Genomic DNA, 18,412 nt, shown 5'->3' on the forward strand with positions numbered 1-18,412 from the left:
CATTACGTGTTACCAGAGTCACGTGACTTCCGCTGTCGTAACAATACGATAATTACCCATAATTTGAAATTTAAGCCTTTTTGTCTAATATAAAGGAGTATAATAATTAAATATATGACACTATCTATGGAAAAAGTGCCTGATTAACCAAGCATAACTCATGCACCCAGAAAAAAAAGGCCCGTAACCCTACCTTACATCTATCAAAATTACGACGAATAAAAGAATGAAACAAATATTAGCTGGGGAAAAAAAGCAATCACAGTCGCAAATGGGGCTTAATTAATTTTTACACGAAAATGGATAAAAAATTATAAAATGATCAAATCATTTAAAATGTTTGTGTTTTGTTAAGCGCAAAACTACGCAATAGGTTATACTTACCTTGTGACTCAGAGATACCGAAACTTGGTTTTTTAGCTTTGTAAGTTTTCAGACTGGTCTATTAGGATAAGTAACACTGTGCCACTGACTGCAATGGTCATATGTGGGATAAATAGCCTGGTGACACCAGTTTAAACGCCACATATATAGCAGACATCACAGTGTTACTGACCTACGTGGTCATATGTTGGATAGGTAACTCTATACCATCAATTTTATTGACCAGATATATAGGGTAGACAACAAAGTGTCATGAACATATGATTACACATGAGATATGTAATGAGATCCCACTCACCCACATGGTTATATATGGGATAGGTAAGGTGTTACACTTATGTTTATAGTGATATATAGCATAGGTACCAATTCCACTAGGCTAAATGGTCATACAAAGAGGATAAGATTCATAGTTTTATCACCTTAAATAGCCATATGTGGGGTAGGTAACCATATACCACTAATGTAAATGGTCATATAAATGATAGTCAAATATATATTTATATATTGGATAGCTACCCCATGCCACCAGGCCAAATGACTATTTATATACAACTGATAGACGATATAGAACTATTCATCAGTATGTCCCCCACCCCATTAAACCTACAACCTATTCCATCATGACTCAACCATCTACACACACACATTCGTAATTTTATTTAATTAATCAAAAAATAAAATAGGTAATTGTTATAGTTATTTGACTAATATGAATAGAAATGGTGACCAGGTTTTACAACAACTCAAAATAGATAACAGGAGTACGCCACTGCATATAACTGAAGAGGTACACTTGTGGTATTCTCAAGTACTTAATATGCCCACTTAATACCACAAGGGTTGAACAGGAAATTTATGGAGTAGCTGTTTTGAAAACTTGAATGAGTTTTAAGCCTATGTAATAAAATGAGGAGACTGGACACGTGTGATGGAAAAACGAACATAATCTTTATGCACAAACACAAAAGTGTGCATAATTGCATATACACCTACACGATCACTTCTGCCAAGTTGGTTTATAGCTCACAACTTTCTTTCTTTCCAGATTAACTTCTGTAAAACTATACTCAAACAGGAGTCAATTAGAACTGAGCAAGAATAGATGCTTAGATCATGCAAAAAAGCTAGTACACTCTCTTTTACGATGATGCTATCACGTGACTGGTTATTCTTTCACAGCATTTGTTGGCTGTGACATACAGATATTAGCCACTAGGCCAGCAAAGGGTATTGCAGTTATTGATCCTTTTAACAGGGATGTACCGTAACATTACCTTTGGCAGAATAGATATTATCTAGTATAGAGAACAAAGACAAAAAGATATACAGAATGAAGCAACTTTCACGGTTTTATGGACTACGTGTTTATACCAAAACAGCATAGAAACTAATCAGATGAAATACCTTTAAAATTTCTATGTTAGTAAAAACAGGTAGAAAACATATTATATGCCTGCATATCACATATTAACCTTCTCTTCTTCCATCGATTTTACCATTCAGAATCTCTGATAACCTTTCCCCAGCTGTACTTATACCCCATAAGTAGTGCATCTTTTTTTTATATATATATATGCCCAGCAGTTATTTTTTTCATCTTTGCAAGTTTCGATACTTCCTTATGAGCTTCTCTTTCTATGTATCTGATTTTCAACATCCATCTGTAATACCACATTTCAAGTTTTGTTTTTACAATAGTATTTTTGAAATAATATAATGCGTACTGATGCACATAAATATGCACCAAATCTTTCATCGTGAATAAAATATATTATCAAATGCAATCGTCCTAGTGTGGCGCTAGTGTCGTTAGTTACTTCTTGTTATCGTTGGATCAATAATATTATAAGTTAGTAAAGGATTTACCTTCTCGAGGGCTTATAGCAGTTGGGTAGATACTTTAACAGTTTAAGAAGTATATAAAGGGGAACAACTTTATACCTGAAAATAGTGTCGATCTTAATTGTTGCATAATTTTATTTGGATAAATGATTGCAGTGTTATTGTTTAGTTAAAACTTAAACAACCTCCATTTTAAAACAATCGATAAACAGAACGTTTGTGTTATTCTGCCTGTTTGTACGTCGTTATAACTTTTATACAATATTACACATTTCATTTAATTGTTACTGATAATAATTACTTGTATTTGTAATTGTATGGTATGAAAAGTATACGTTATTGTAAGTTGACAAGGTAAATTAGTGTAAATTATTAAATGTGTATAAAACCAATAATTTTTATACGGAGATAAAATATTACAGCTTTATAAATTATAGTTATACACGTCACTATAGTCTATAGTACTACTACTAGTAACGTTGTTAGTTACTTAACTCTTATTGTTATAGTCTTAAGAGAAAATTCATTTTTGTTTAAAGCATAATAATATAAGGCTATTTGAGTTAGAGCGTTAAGTAGAGTGTAGTATTGCCTATAGTTGTGTCATTTCATAACTTCCATATGTTTGCCAAACTGTGACATTATTACTTGTTAAGTATACTGTATAGGGCTTCGACTTATTTCAAATTCAGGCTTTTATTGATTCTTGTTATAAACTTCTTACCAAAATATCAAGATGTATCAGTGTATCACTTGTAGTTGTTGGTTTTATTTCATTCCTTTACTAGTATTTATTGATATATTTGGATCCTTTGGTAATTGTGAGTTCACTTATGGATATGGACCTCAAGAGTATGCACTTGCTTTGATTAACATTACTTACACACATCCTCTGACTGGAAAAATTTATTACGATAAGAGTAAAATAGGAAAGTTTAACATAGGTAAGATAGAACCAGCAAGTGGGGTTGTGATACATGTGTCCAGTAATAACCACACTACTCATGATGGTTGTGAACGTTTTGATTCTGATATTATTCCTCGTGAACCATGGATCGCTCTTATTTCACATGGACGTTGTAAAGACACAATTAAGCTGCAACATGCTATGATGAGCAATGCAACAGCTGCAGTTATTTACAGCAGTGAGTACAACTCATTTGGACTCAAGTTACAGCATCAAGGTGAGCATTTGTATGCTTTTGGTTATCTCTTGTTTTAACTGTCTTTTATATGTAATAAATAACTTGATATTTAATCATTTCAATTCAACTTCTGAATGGTAACTGATATTATGATAATAATGGTTAATAACATTTATATTATCTACAGTTATTGAAGTGGATTTGAAAGAAAGATGTCACTGTCAAAGCTAACTTCATATATTTTTATTTGACAGTGATTTGTGATAATGAGGTAATGATGCAGAACCCCTGCTATAACTTTGACAGTTAAGTTTGTTTTATCTGTAGTGGTTTGGGAGTTTGGGAAATCATCTTGTGCTAAAAAGAACAGTTTTTTTTTAAAGTCCAAGAGAAAGATATGGGTGTGATAAGAAATAAAACCTTGAGGTCTTTAATTAAGGTTTAGATCTGGTGAAAAAGATCTAGGATATCACGTGTGCTTGTGTAAAACTAGTAGGACTTTACATAGAATGCTGGGTTTGAATATGGCTCGTTTATTAGAGGAATGGATACTGTCGTTTAGAAAAGAAACTAGAAAGACTACAATATTTGGTTTTACAGTTTTAAGTTTTGACTTAAATTTGATTTCATCAGAGCTAGAAGGTATTATAGACAACTTCATTTTAGGCTAGTGACATAAAATTCAATTAAAAAAATTGTAACATTACTATTAGCAGTAATTTGTACTTTTTTACTTATAGCATTCCTGTGACTTTAGGAAGATTACATTGTTTAAAAGTGAACTTTGGAGAGAGAAATAATTAATAGTTGGGTATTTATGCAAAATCATTAGTTTATTATACAAAAGTTGATAATAAAGCATATTTTACTGATTTGAACATTAGGTTACTGAGCTAAATGTACTGATTTGAGTTATGGTGTTACAAAATAATCACGTTAATTTTTCACTTTTATTAAAAATATACACCTCTTAATTCAAGGTAGAAACTTGTGATATTCTATTTATACAAACTATAAACAGATTAAAAATTTGCTGAACATTATCCAACAACTTTTTAATTAACCCTAATCACAGGTGTCATTACTTTTAAACAAAAATCAAGAAATTGATATTTTGATATGGTTTTACAGGTTGTTTTGAATAACACAAGTTTAAATTTAATCATTCTTGATTTATGGTTTGGTTCTTCCTTGTCTACTGTCCTTCTCATTATTATTTCCATTCTCAAATACAAATTTCAGAGATCTTAATCTGTTTTTGTATGACAACTTCTCAATTCCAGATGTCATCCTTGTAGCTATCTTCTGAATCCTTTCCAATTCTATGTCCTTCCTAAGATAGAGAGCTCAATACTAAACACAGTATTACAAATAAGGCCTTATCATTGACTTGTACAATGACATTATAACCTATTCAGACTTGTATTCAATATTTTTGTACATACAACCTAAAATCCTGTTTGCCCTACCACTAGCAATGACATATTGCATGGATGGCTTAAGAGACTGATCAACCGGAATGCTAAGGTTTTCTCCTTTCATTTAAGCCATAACATTGTTATATAATCAAAGGTATACTTATAATTCAAATTATAATAACCCGTATGAATTGCCTTGCATTTATTGTAATTAAAAGTCCTCTGCCATTTATTAGCCCAACTTGCCAAGTAATCCAAATCCTTTTGTAAAGCATTCTCCGCCTCGCAGCCAACAACACCAAAAACCTTATTATCATCAGCAAATTTAAATAATTTCTTTACCATTCCTTCATCTGTGTCATTGATGTAAATAACAAGGAACAAAGGTTATAATACTGAGCCCCGAAGTATCCCGCATGTGACATTAACCACTTTGATTGAATTCAGAAACACTACTCACCTTTTCACAGAACTGAGAGCTATTACCTTGTACCAAGAAATATTTTTGCCTTTGCACCAATCCTTGAATGAAGCTACCAGCTCTACACATATTAATGTATACCTTGCCAACAGAAGGGTGGCACATCCTCCATATGCAGTACTCCTCTTGAGCACATTGTGTCTACCAAAGGCTCATTCTTGATAAGGCAAAGAATAAAAAAAAGAAAAACTTCTATCACTTGTCAGACTTTTTCAGGAACATGCCCATACATTATTTATTACAGGTCTCTTCCTCAGAGTTTCTTCACTACAGATACAGAACAACACATTGTGTTCCGACTATGTATACACTCTATGCTACTACTTGTGACCATACCTCAGGCTCTATGTATGTGCATGCTGCCCGATTCATATGGATTTTTACTCCGGTTCTGTATTCTACATAAACTCTGCCAGATCACATTTTTCAGTAGTAGTGGTCCAGGTTGTTACCTTCCTGTTCTTGGTGAACCAGATTTCCTTTGATTGTCTGTTTCAGAGATAAGACTATCTGAATTTTGCATTTTTAGAGCTAAGTTAAGTTTTAAATGGGTACTTACCTTTGAAATATATTCCTACCCACCTCCACTTAACTAGGAGATTTGTGATTTTCCCCCATCATGATTGCAACTAAAATATCTAGATTATGGCAGGAAAGCAGAGATTATGTATATTATCCTGATGCATGCACAGTAAGTAACATGGGAGAGTGGAGAACTCTGGATGAGTTTGCACATGCTTTGCATCGTGTCAAGAACATTCGTGTCTGGTTCACAGCAGGAAAGTAACTTGACCAAAAAAGGCTTTAGTATTCTAGAGTTAAGTACCTATTTGGAAGTCATGTTAATTCTAAAAATAGTAAAAAAAAAATTAACGTCTGTTTTTATTTTTTGGTTTTTCTTTTTTTTTTACGATTTAATATACAATTTAAATTTTTGAATCTTCATATGTATGTTTTTTTTTTCAAACATCATGTCTTGAATTTATTGTACTTTTATTTTTCTTCACATAGTTGCTTAACCCAAGACTTAAATCTTTCAGATAAATTATTACCTGTAACTAATTTTAAAGTTAGTTACATGTTTATTTCCAATCGTTATTTTTTGGTAATTTTTTTTTCCCAGCAAAAGTTCGAGAACTCTCCGAAATACCTCTATCTTGCTCATTATCAGAAAACAATGATTGTTTGGTTTTTTCAAGTTATTGAAGATTGAATGATGTTTTTTTATAAAGTTTCCTTTGCCAAGATACATGACGTGATACGTCTCTAATTTCGTTCCTCTAATGAGACATCTATTTTTTTTTTCTTTGTCCTACCAACCATTTTGTGTTTATAGTTTTGAGTTTTTTTTTTTTTTTTAGCTGTAGCAATGCATTAATGAGCTTTGTCATTACAAAACATCGACTCAAAAATAATTGTGTTTCATGTTTCATCAAAGACTTTTATTTTATTTATTTATTTTTTGGTTTTTAACAAAAATTACAAATGAGGTACAATTAAATGTTTGAATTATACGTAACAAATGATAAACTTGTGTATACAGTCACTAATTTTACTTTTATTGTAAGCTGTTTTAATGTGATAATGCAACATTATGGAAACATTAGTATCTTTCAAGTCCAGTTATATTAAATATACGAAATAAATAGAGGTTGGAAGGCCAGTGATCCACATTGGTCATTTATCGTCCATACTAAAATTCACTACTTTGTGTCTGTAGACTTTGACCTATGAATAAATAAAATTGCATAATTATTATTTTATGGAAAATTGCAAGAAAGAGCTGATGTAAAGTTGTAAGAAAATCTCTGAGGTTTATTTTTTTTTTGATTGAATCATGAAAGAATTAGAAACCACTTTGTTCAATTTTGCAAAATTTCTTATGTCTTGGATAGGGTATTTGTAGTTAAGACTGTAACTTGAATGAAATATCAAATCAGTGCTGCTGCACCTCAGATCTTTTGATCTTGGGATTGGATTTTGACAATTGAAGAATCCTTCTCTTAAATTTATGTACCTGTAAATCTTTATACAAATCAAGAAACAAGTCCTACTTTTCGGATACATGAGTTCTCTCCATTGCAAAGGCACCTTAATGTATTTCATATTTTCATGGGTAAACAAACTTACCAATCCGAGCTTCTCAAAAAAATCAGATGAGCATAGGTGGCCGATACGTAGATTGGTCGTAGGCTTATTTGTTGAAGGATAAATTTTATTTCTGAATTGATAAGATTATTAACAGTAACTTGAGTATCATTCACAACATGTAATGTGCAGTAGAGTAGGGCAAATGAATTAATTAGTGTCTTGGAAACTATTTGATTAATGTCATGAAAATAGTCAACTAATCAAAACTAGGGTTTCCAGTTATTTACCGTTTTTGATTATTTCAACTATTCAAGTAAACCAAAATATGTCACTATATTTGTTTGTTTTTAAGCTCAAAGCTGCATAATATGGGGAGGGCCTTGGGTTTGATTCCCGTTGTCTCTAGATTGTCACTGAGCGAAGATGACTGGTTGACAGCATCCACTGTCAATTCAGACTACTAAAGTATTAAATAAAGTGTAAATTTACAGTTTTTTTTTTTACATTTTATGTTTCTAATTTATATTGGGTTCCCTAATGTTGTATGAGTAGACTCGAATCTAGTAAGTCTGAACTCCCCTCCTTGCTTTTATTTCAAAACTTCTTAAAGAAACAGCCAGGAATCATTAAACTATCATATATTATCAAAAACAAACATTTGATGCCAGTGTTTTTATTTTATTGGGCTATTAATTTCCATAATAGTTATTTTGAGGTTTCCTGAAATTAACTCAGCAGTCCAGTTAAAGACTCGGCCAATAACTGATTATATCTAAGCTAATACAATAGTATGAACATCAATTAAATGTTGCCACAGTAAATTCACATACCTTGGCTTTTTCTAGACACTAACAATATGTTTATACTTTCTAGATTTGTTTTCATCAATTTTAGTATTAGTTAGGAAATCTGCAGCTTTTATAACGTGGTCTGGTTACAGAATCGATTTTTCATAGCTTAAAAGCTAGAATTTTGTTCTTGTTTGCTAACACAATAATACAGTGTTAATTGAATAGACTTCCAGTTTTATTCTTATTTATTCCCTAATGGTTTTAAACTTTGTAAGATAAAGTTATGACTATCAAAAGTCTTATTTTACAAAATAAATTGATGTTATTTTCATTTTTATGTTGTTGGACTTTAAATTTAAGCTACTTGAAGAATATAAAAAAAATTCTAGGTTTTTACTTTGGCTAAGTATTTGTTTGCTTAATAAATAACATTTATGATTATTCAATTCCCTTGGTTGGTTATAAAGAATTGGAGTAACTTTGTAGTTATAGATACAATACTTAAGGCCCCCAACATCGTCGTAAACCAGGAAGATTAATAGCAAATTGAAATATCGTCGTGGTTGAAGAAGTTTGGAAGTGGCCACATCCGTATTTATTTTCATACTTTTTTTTTTTTGCTTATAGGGGTTGTAGGGTGCATAAAGCTATCATTTAACTAATTAGAAAATATCACTAATCTTGCAGCTCTAATGTGCACTTCCAAAAAGTACTTCCTCACTGAATGTGGCCAGATGTGTTATCTTGGCTATGTCATTGTAGCCAACCTTGGTCACATCCAAACAACTTTATATTTAGAATAAAGTATCTATTGCAGTGGTGGGTTAACATAGGGGCAAAAGGGGCACTTGCCCCAGGGCCTCCAGGTGTAAGGGGCCCCAAGGCTTCATAAATCAATTTTATTCAAACTTGAATATTTTGGAAGGGCCCCACCTATTAATAGTCCACCCCTGAGATGTTGACATAGAACCCTGTAAATTTGTTATTGAATATTTGAATATAGAACAGATACGTGCAACAAAGAGTTGTAAACTCAGATGGACTTCAAGAAAGCCTTAGACAGCATGACATCTATATATATATATATATATTTATCTTTGAGTTAACAACATGAGGAATAGCATGTTGGGGATGCGTGTTAATTGTATATTAGGTGTAAAAGTTGCACGTTGTATTTATCGTGGTTGCTTGGCTTTAGTCCACCTAATTCAGTGATCATGTTCTGTTCTTCCGTAACATTTTACCAATTGAATCTAGTAGCAATGATCTTTTACTTGACCGTAGAATCTTCTTGTGATCGATCCAATATATATTTATCGTTGCACCTTGGGCTCTAGGTTAGAGTTCGTAAGTTGAAGTGACCCTGATGGGAAGAGTTAATTTTTGTCACCGTACTTGTTCTTATGTTTTTAATTCAATTATGTACATCCTCGCATTACCTATTTTGTTTAGATTGTGCATTAAATAAGAATCTTATATCACTAAGAATGAATCCACTTGTATATTACTACCGAAGAAGTTACTTATGCACTGGTAAAAGAGTATTGTACATGACTCAATGGATTGTTTTATTTGCTGTATAAATTTAAGGATGTATACAAATAAATAGTTTGTGGTTGAAGAATAATACACTTTAACAATTCCTTTGTAGATGGACCTTCTATGAAACCTAGTGAAATGGGATACATTAGACATCTCCTTCATGAAATGCTGTACATACCTGGTATGTAACAAAAAAACAACAACAATGGTGACCTTTTTTTTTTGAGAATATAAGTGCTTTAACTTTATTACTTATTCTTTCTGCTACCCCCTTTCTCTGTCAATTGAACAAGTGTATAGTAGCGATGTTATGAAAATGTTATTTAATTTGGTTATTCTTATTAGGGTATTATATTTTTACTACTTATTGTATAGTTTTGTTATTCATTTCATATTTTTTTATGTCTTCATAAATATCGTTTTTTTTTATATACAGTTACTATTTATGCCGTCCCTGTAGTGGTAAATTATCCCAGCTGTTCAACTACTCTAAAGTTACACTATCAGAACCATTTAATAGATTTTCTTTGGTCACTAGACATTGTTAGAGTGGATTGTATAAAGTTTTACATAAATTTGTCATGTTTTTCAAGGAATGGGGAATTAGTAATTGTGCATGAAGCAAACAACCAGTTTTGTATTTTTTTTTTCCCCTTCCATTTATATAAACCTTAACCCGAGTGTTATTACAAGTTACTTTCTTCTCCTCCTTTCTTATCTTTTCCCAATTGTATTTACATAAGTCTTATCATGAGAGTTGTTACATGATACTTCTCTCCCACCACTTTCTTATCTTTTCCCATTTATATTTGTGTAAATCTCAACATGAGAGTTGGTTACATGATACTTCTCTCCCACCACTTTCTTATCTTTTCCCATTTATATTTGTGTAAATCTTAACATGAGAGTTAGTACATGTTAGTTATCTTTTCCCAGTTATATTTATATGAATGTTATCCTGGTAGTTATTACATGTTTTATTTCAAGAATAATGCTCTCTCTTGTTAACAACTTTAGACCAATCAGAGAGTGAACTATCATACTTATCTGACATCCGTATGCTACATCTACAGCTTTACCTGGTCACATGTTTTTCTTTGCCATTTGTAGGATTAGATGAGGGTTCTGGGTTGAAGTCTCTATCGAGGCAGATTTCACTTTAGTTTAACTTATAAAATTTTTCTGTAACCAAGGCTTGAATTTTGAACCCTTCAACTCGGATATTACTATTCTGAGACTAATGCTCTATCAAAGTTTCAAGTCTGGATCAGACAACTCCACCTCTAGAAATTTGTGTCGCACGTTCTTGTGAAACTAAGATGATTCTAACTGTTTTTTTTTTTCAGTATGCCACATGTATCCAGTAAATCCAATTCTGGCATGTGTCACCTGAACACTTTTTGTCATGAGATATGTGTGGTTGTAATTATTGTTTCCAAAGCTTGGTTAGTTAGTTGGTTTGGTGTTGAAGATGCCCCATCACACCATGTCTGTATTGCCTGGTGTATTGTCATAGGGTGTGAAGTGTCTGGCAGTGAATGTAAATTTGATTTGTCTGGTTCTGCCTCCACTACTTATAGTAGTTATAGTTATAGTATCACATTTGAAATTAACGTTCTAGTAGTAAAATGTAGTCCTAAGAATTGGGAAGGAGATGCTACTGCATTAGATTTTAGAAGTGGCATGTGGATGTCAGGTGAGTATATAACTACTTTAATAATTGGCTTAGAGATTTTAAGATTGAAAGAGGGTTCATCCGTATGCCTGTATTAAATCCTAGTATACAATTTTTATTATAAAGCTCCAAGTAGTAGATAAGATTAAGTTACTATTTTTTTTTGGATGTGTTAAGAATTTTAGGCCTTTCCTTCTTTCCATTCCACTTTATCCTCCTCCTTATCATCCAATGGAAATTGTGGCATCAGCAGTAGTACTTCAGATTGGCCATCAGGGTGTTAGTGGTTTATGGTGGAGTAAGTTACAAGAGTAACATGTGACTGAAATGCAATTATTCATCATTATTAAAGACTTGATTTATTTCTATTTCAGTATTGTTTTTTTTTTTTATAAATTTACCAAAAATGTACTATAAGTATCTAATTGTTACTCGCTTTTAAATGTAGGTTAATAGTTGAAACCAGGATGAAATATTTATAAGTAACAAGAAAACGACACACTCGACATGTCAGAATGCCCATTATAATGACTTGGTGTAGCTCCAAAATCCAGTACATTTATTACAAGAGAAGTTAATTCTTTTTTTTTTTTTCTTTACTCAATCATGTAAAAATATAATATCTACAAAAATACTAAGGGGGATTTTGAGCAAGATGTTGCATGTGGCCCGTGTTTGAACTGAGCAAACAACATAAGTTGAAGCATGTCTTTGTTCAAGACAGCAATGTCATTTTACACTACCCTCTAATACCAAATATTACATCCAAGTGATACAGTATACATCAAACTTGATGGGGAAGATGATAATAAAGTTGTCTTCAAACTTTACAGCGTAGATCTTTCAGTCAAGTTAATATACGAGAAAATTTTTTTCCGGAAAGACAGTAACATAATTTCACGAAATGAGGTTGGAAAATTCATTGATAAAATTACCATTAATGAAAGCACACATTGTCTCTTACACGCCCTTCTCGCTTGAGAATGCATTTTAAGGTGTTTCTTAGCTGTCATTACTTCGAATGAAACTGTATTATCTTACGTACAGTTTTCTGTAGTGGAGATTGAAATTATCAGCTCTGGTATATAAATCAGTTGCATTGATTGGTTATTTAAAACCTACTATTTTTTTTCAGGTAAAGCTCTCATTCTGTTTTAAAATTCGTAGGTGGATTCCTTAAATATTTCTTCACAAATTTTGATTTTTTCCCCATTAATTTCTGTGTACATTCGCGTATTATATGTATTTATAGATAGTAATTTCTGTCATCGTTCTTCAATTTCAAAAGCCTACGCCTTTGTCTTCAGTCAATTTTGCATTTTGTAATATAGCTACGGTTTGGCGTTAATTACTTTTTCTTCGTGCTGGTTGGCTGACGATAAATTAGTAGCCAGACTCTTCTGTCATTAACATCTGTTTTTCTTAAGCGTGTGATTAACGGAAGTAAACATGCGCAGTGCGTTTACGTTGATATAGGGGTTGTTTTTATCCTCGTAGGAGGGTTAAGAGTTATAAAAGGGGATAACAATAGTATTTCGAGTTCATATTCATCGTTGAACTTGTAAAAATGGTTTATCCCGGAGATCTGACATCAGCTATTGGAAAACTAAGAACGAGTAAGTGTATTATTTGCAGTTACGTCTGAAAGTATAAGGAAAAACAAAATTATTGCTAACCAAACAAAGCTATGTATTGCTGGCTACTGAACTTGATAAAAGGAACCAAACAAGATAGGGATAGAAGTGGACATATCATTTGATCAGTTAATGATCACATAGCAGAATAAGGTGTCTCGACTTTACATGGAGAATAAAATCCCAACATTACTGACTTCCCCACTTTATCGAAAGCTTGGTGTTTGAATAGAATATCAGCTTTTATTCATTGTCCCTTACCTTTAGTTAATTTTAGAATACTACTTTTTATGACCATTTTACAATAGAGTAACATTTTACGATTGGAAATTCTGGTTCTATTTGTTTTGCCAGTGAGTAAGCCAGTAATGTAGGGATTTGATTCTCCATGTAAAGTCCAGACAACTTGGTCTGCTATGTGGTCAGTAGCCGATCAAGTGATATGTCCACCTGTATCCCTATCTTCAGTAGCCAGCCCAACATAACTTTTTTTTAATTCAGTGATACATTTTTTTCCTAATATTTGTTTGTGTACTTTTTTATAAGATGGCGAGCGTGGGTTACTAGGTTATATAATATATTCTAAAGCTTTATAAACATTGTATATAATAATAATAATAATAATAATCATAAAAAAGGTAGTCAAAGATCGTGAAAACTGTTTTTCTCTGTCAAATGATGATAACATTATAGTTACTGATAGAACTAGGTAGACGCTAGGCTTGTTGAAGAAAGATGATGATGAACGAAAATAAGAAACCTCGGTTTTGGCTATTCGCCGGTTTTCAACTTTGGGTGGGACGCTCTGGATAGCTGAAAAGCGGCATATACACTGGAGATAGACCGACTATGCCAGGTAGCTCCTCATATCTAGCTTCTAATGGTCTGTAGAGAAGGAAATCCAGATGACCTTTGTATTCCTTTAATACGGACGTCCGTGCTATCTCTACCTGGCGTATTTACGTATTTTATTTGTTGTAAGAGTAAAAAGAATTAAAAGTGAATGATACCCATTGGTAATAAACAGTTTAGAAACAAGTCAGTAATGTAGACCCATTGGTAATGGAAAGTTTAAAAACAAGTCATTAATGTAGATCCATTGGCAATCGAAAGTTTAAAAACAAGTCAGTAACGTAGATCCATTGGTAATGGAAAGTTTTAAAACAAGTCAGTAACGTAGATCCATTGGTAATGGAAGTTTAAAACAAGTCAGTAACGTAGATCCATTGGTAATGGAAAGTTTAAAAACAAGTCAGTAATGCAGACCCATTGGCAATCGAAAGTTTAAAAACAAATCAGTAATGTAGATCCATTGGTAATGGAAAGTTTAAAAACAAGTCAGTAACGTAGATCCATTGGTAATGGAAAGTTTAAAAACAAGTCAGTAATGTAGACCCATTGGCAATGGAAAGTTTAAAAACAAGTCAGTAATGTAGACCCATTGGCAATGGAAAGTTTAAAAACAAGTCAGTAATGTAGACCCACTGGTAATAAACAGTCTAAAAACAAGTCAGTAATGTAGACCCATTGGTAATAAACAGTTTAAAAACAAGTCAGTAATTTGTGGATTAACACTATTTTATTATGTGCTATACGTGTTTTCACTATCAGTGGATAAACTGTGATGACGGACAGTTGAAGTTCTGATACGTTGGTGAGAATTTCCGGTAATCACGTGCTCCCAGAAGTAAACCCAATGTTATGGTAACCTTACCATAACTACTTTTATTATTAGGTTCATGTCTATGGCACTTTGACATTTTCAGTTGCGCGTGTTGTACGAAGATTGAAACATAACGAGGAATGGAAAATAAACACAACCTAAAACGATCAATATTACGTCCTTTTAGTTAGATGTCGCGTAACAGTCAGGCTTGTGACAGTAAATATAACGTTAATGGCAAGCAAGATTATTACTTACACCATATTTTATTCAGAACGTGTAATTGTCACTTCTTATACTCTTCCAATCTATGATATATATTTGTAAGTATGAAAGCATATAATCTTGCCATGGTGCACTTGGCAGTCATTATCATTATTGCCAATGTCACCGAAGACCCTTTGAGGCAAACAAGCTGAGATAAGCCAGTTGACCTCGAGACAAGACCTTCATGAATATACTGAAGATTTTTAATCAAGAACTTCAATATGTGACCTTCAAACAGTTAACTTATCTAGCGAGTAGAAAGGCTTTTATTACGAATCGATTAACAAATAAAACATTGTGTGTGTGTGATGTAGAAATTTTGAACTGAAATTTACTTTTTTTTGCAAACTTTTTGCCTATAAGTCGGTGGGCTTATAATGCTAAAAAATTGGGTTTCGATACCCGCGGTGGGCAGAGCACAGATAGCTTATTGTGTAGCTTTGCGCTTTACAACAAACAAAGCTTTCAGTACCAGCTTTAGACTGTTTATAGTTAGATAGACATTAATAGTTTTTTTATATATATTTTTATATTACAAACTATTTTATAAGATACATTTTGTGTTGTAACCACAGCAGACTGACGGGTACATAACAGGGATATATTTCCGGAACGTAGTGGTCAGTAGACCCACAGAACGAGTACGAAAATTTCCAAACAGGCATTTGGATTTGGATTTTTCTCCCCATGTTTGTGTTGAAAAAGAGTATATGACAGAAAACTTCCACATATTGTTGATTCAGTAAGTAAGAATTAGAAAACAAAACATAGTACTTTTCTATAGACCTTCAGGAAACAAAATTATGGGGTTAAGGGCAAAAAATTTTCGACTCAAATCTAAATAATAATACCTAGGTGCACAACCTCAGAATCCCCTTGGTGTGCGTGCAAAGTTTCAGGTCTCTAGGTTCTTTCCTCTTGGAGCTATGGCCGTCACACACACACATACACAGACAGGATCTTTTATTATGATAGATACTGACGATATTTTGTCAGCACAGAGAAAATAAGAAAATGCTACTACAGCTATTCAGATGGGCGTGGGTTGGTCTAGCGAAGAACTCGAAGTTGATGAGCCGGTTTAAAACTCGTCTGCTAACACAAGATATCCCCGCTTTTGAAGCCGTGGGTGCGTTATAAGAGGAACAGACAATTCCTTAAGTGATTGGTGGGGGCTAGATTGTTGCTTGGTTAGTAGTTCAAAATTAAGGGCAGCGGCAGGTAGTCTTAGTAACTTTGCCATGAATACATTTTGAATTTGGCGCAAAGCTATACGAGGGCTATCTGTGCTAGCCGTCCCTAATTTAGCAGTGAAAGACTGGAGGGAAGGCAGCTTAACTATTGGGCTACTCTCTTACCAACGAATAGTGGGATTGACCGTCACATTATAACGGTCTGTTATAATAATCTACGGCTGAAAGGGCGAGCACGTTTGGTAGGATATGTATTCGAACCCACGACCTTCAGATTGCGAGCCAAGCGCCCTAACCACCTGGCCATGCCAGGCCCCCATGAATACGAAAATACAAATAGGTATTCAGGCAACATTTTATAACTCAGTTTAAAAATCAGTTTTGTTTTCATGGTTCCTTAATTTTATATATTCGATAACTGTGGTCTCATTTGATTATTATTAATATTATTATAGTCAGTTCGTAGAGGATTCGAACGATTACAATGACGAGTCGTACCAATTATTCTGAAATTTTCAAAAAGTACTCGAAAAACATTTTTTAAAGATGTTGCCTGAACTCTGTCGTTTTTTTACCTTCGTTAGTGATCCCCTAATGGTAACGTAAAGTTTACGAAGTATATTTCATTTTTTTTTTTGCTTCATTATGACTTGTTTCTTTTAAATAACAATTTTAGTTTGATTTCCTGGAATTGAAAAAGCAAAAACATTCGTATTTTGAAAGGTCTAATGAGCTTCGTCAGCTGTTAAGACTTGAAGACCAAACGTATTTTCTAAACAATTTTAAATAGGGGTGGATGAAGCTTATGGAATTTTACAATATGAGTTATTAAAGCTAATATTTGAATGGCTAGTCATAATACAGACGTATGCATTTCTTCTTCGGCACTGACCGCAGCCATTTCCCTTTACAAACAACAAAATAACGCTTTGCCCTCTGGGTGTGTTATGAGAGTGACAATCAGATGCCATTATTCGATGAAAGTATCCCACGAATGGGTGGTGGTTGGTGTCTTGATTCCTTATCTCTAGTCTATCATTTTAAATAACCTCTGGAATTACAAACAGTCCTAATTTTCAGCTAAGGTCAGAGGGAAGAGTTTTGTTCAGCTGATTTAAGTCTAGTAACATATGCCCGGCATGGCCAGGTGGTTAAAGCAGTTGACTCGTAATCCGAGGGTTGCGGGTTCGAACCCTCGTCCTACCAAACATGCTCGCCCTTTCAGACGTGAGGGCGTTATAATGTGTGGCCAATCCCACTGTAAAAGAGTAGCCAAAAAATTCCCTCTAGTCTTTCACTGCTAAATTAGGGACTGCTAGCCCTCGTGTAGCTTTGCGCGAAATTTAAACGAAACCAGTCATAAAGTTATGAACCTATTTACTAAATCCTCATAACATGCCTCATGTGAACGATCAAATATGAGTTTGGTAGCCAGTAAAAAAATAACAAAGGGGAAGACTTTGGGATATATCCAGTATATTTAAATTAATAAACATTTTAATTTTACCTTATTACCCACTAGGGGTACATTTCACAGTTTGGTCAGAAATAGTAGATAACCAACAGTCGATCGTGACTTAAATTAGTTTTTTAATATAAATTATGATTCATTTATGATACTCATGTAGCCAGCCATATATTAACATTCCTTCTAGAAACAACAAATGTAATAGAAAATATTTACTTGGCCCTTTTTGTTTTTAAAAAGACAAGGTTGGAATGGCCTTGACTTCAGCACGTAGAACGCGTATAATACTGTATAGGTAGTTCTGACGTCAATTGACTAAGTTGTTGTTATCACATTTAGGCTCGGAGAACTTATTTCCTTTTCGGTTTATAAGAAAAGGTGTTTACTAGTTCTGATCACACCAGTCTTAGTTCGTTTGTTGCTTAGTACAGGATAGTGTTAAGAACTACAAAGGTTTCACACTCGCTAGTTTTCATACGAAGCTTGTTACATTTGAAAGTTTGCATCAAATACTCATGCACCCATCATTTGTATACATTTTATTTTTTTGCGGCCAAATAAAGTACGTAAAAATTTTAATATTGTTATAACGTGTTCTATTGCAGTGCGGGTATTTTTAGGTTATTTGGTAAAAATAATGTCAAACACGGCCCACGTATTGATAACCAATTAACTTATTCTTTCATTAAATTTTGTGTTGTGTATCTGCTTGTTTGATCATTTCCCGTAAAAAATTGTTTCCGAGAAACTTCAGCGATACAAGTCCTTTCTTAATTAAAACTAGTTATTCTTTCTCGTTAAAAACTTTGTAATAC

The 18,412-nt window shown here is 33.1% G+C and overlaps 1 protein-coding gene across 2 annotated transcripts in view; it reads left to right on the forward strand.

Moving 5' to 3' along the window:
- The first annotated feature begins 2,249 nt into the window (after positions 1–2,249).
- Positions 2,250–18,412, forward strand: part of LOC106464546 (RING finger protein 150-like) — a 24,183-nt gene continuing 8,020 nt past the window's right edge. The window contains exons 1-2 of one of the 2 annotated variants that reach the window (XM_013924691.2): positions 2,250–3,413; positions 9,807–9,878. In XM_013924691.2, the coding sequence (XP_013780145.1) occupies positions 2,966–3,413; positions 9,807–9,878 (520 nt within the window). In that variant the 5' untranslated portion in view covers positions 2,250–2,965. Of the gene's footprint in view, positions 3,414–9,806; positions 9,879–12,924; positions 12,989–18,412 lie in introns of those variants that run through there. The other variant, XM_022392276.1, reaches the window with a different exon arrangement.

This window comes from Limulus polyphemus, unplaced genomic scaffold (assembly GCF_000517525.1).
Source record: "Limulus polyphemus unplaced genomic scaffold, Limulus_polyphemus-2.1.2 Scaffold1683, whole genome shotgun sequence".
In the NCBI taxonomy this organism is placed as follows: Eukaryota; Metazoa; Arthropoda; class Merostomata; order Xiphosura; family Limulidae; genus Limulus; species Limulus polyphemus.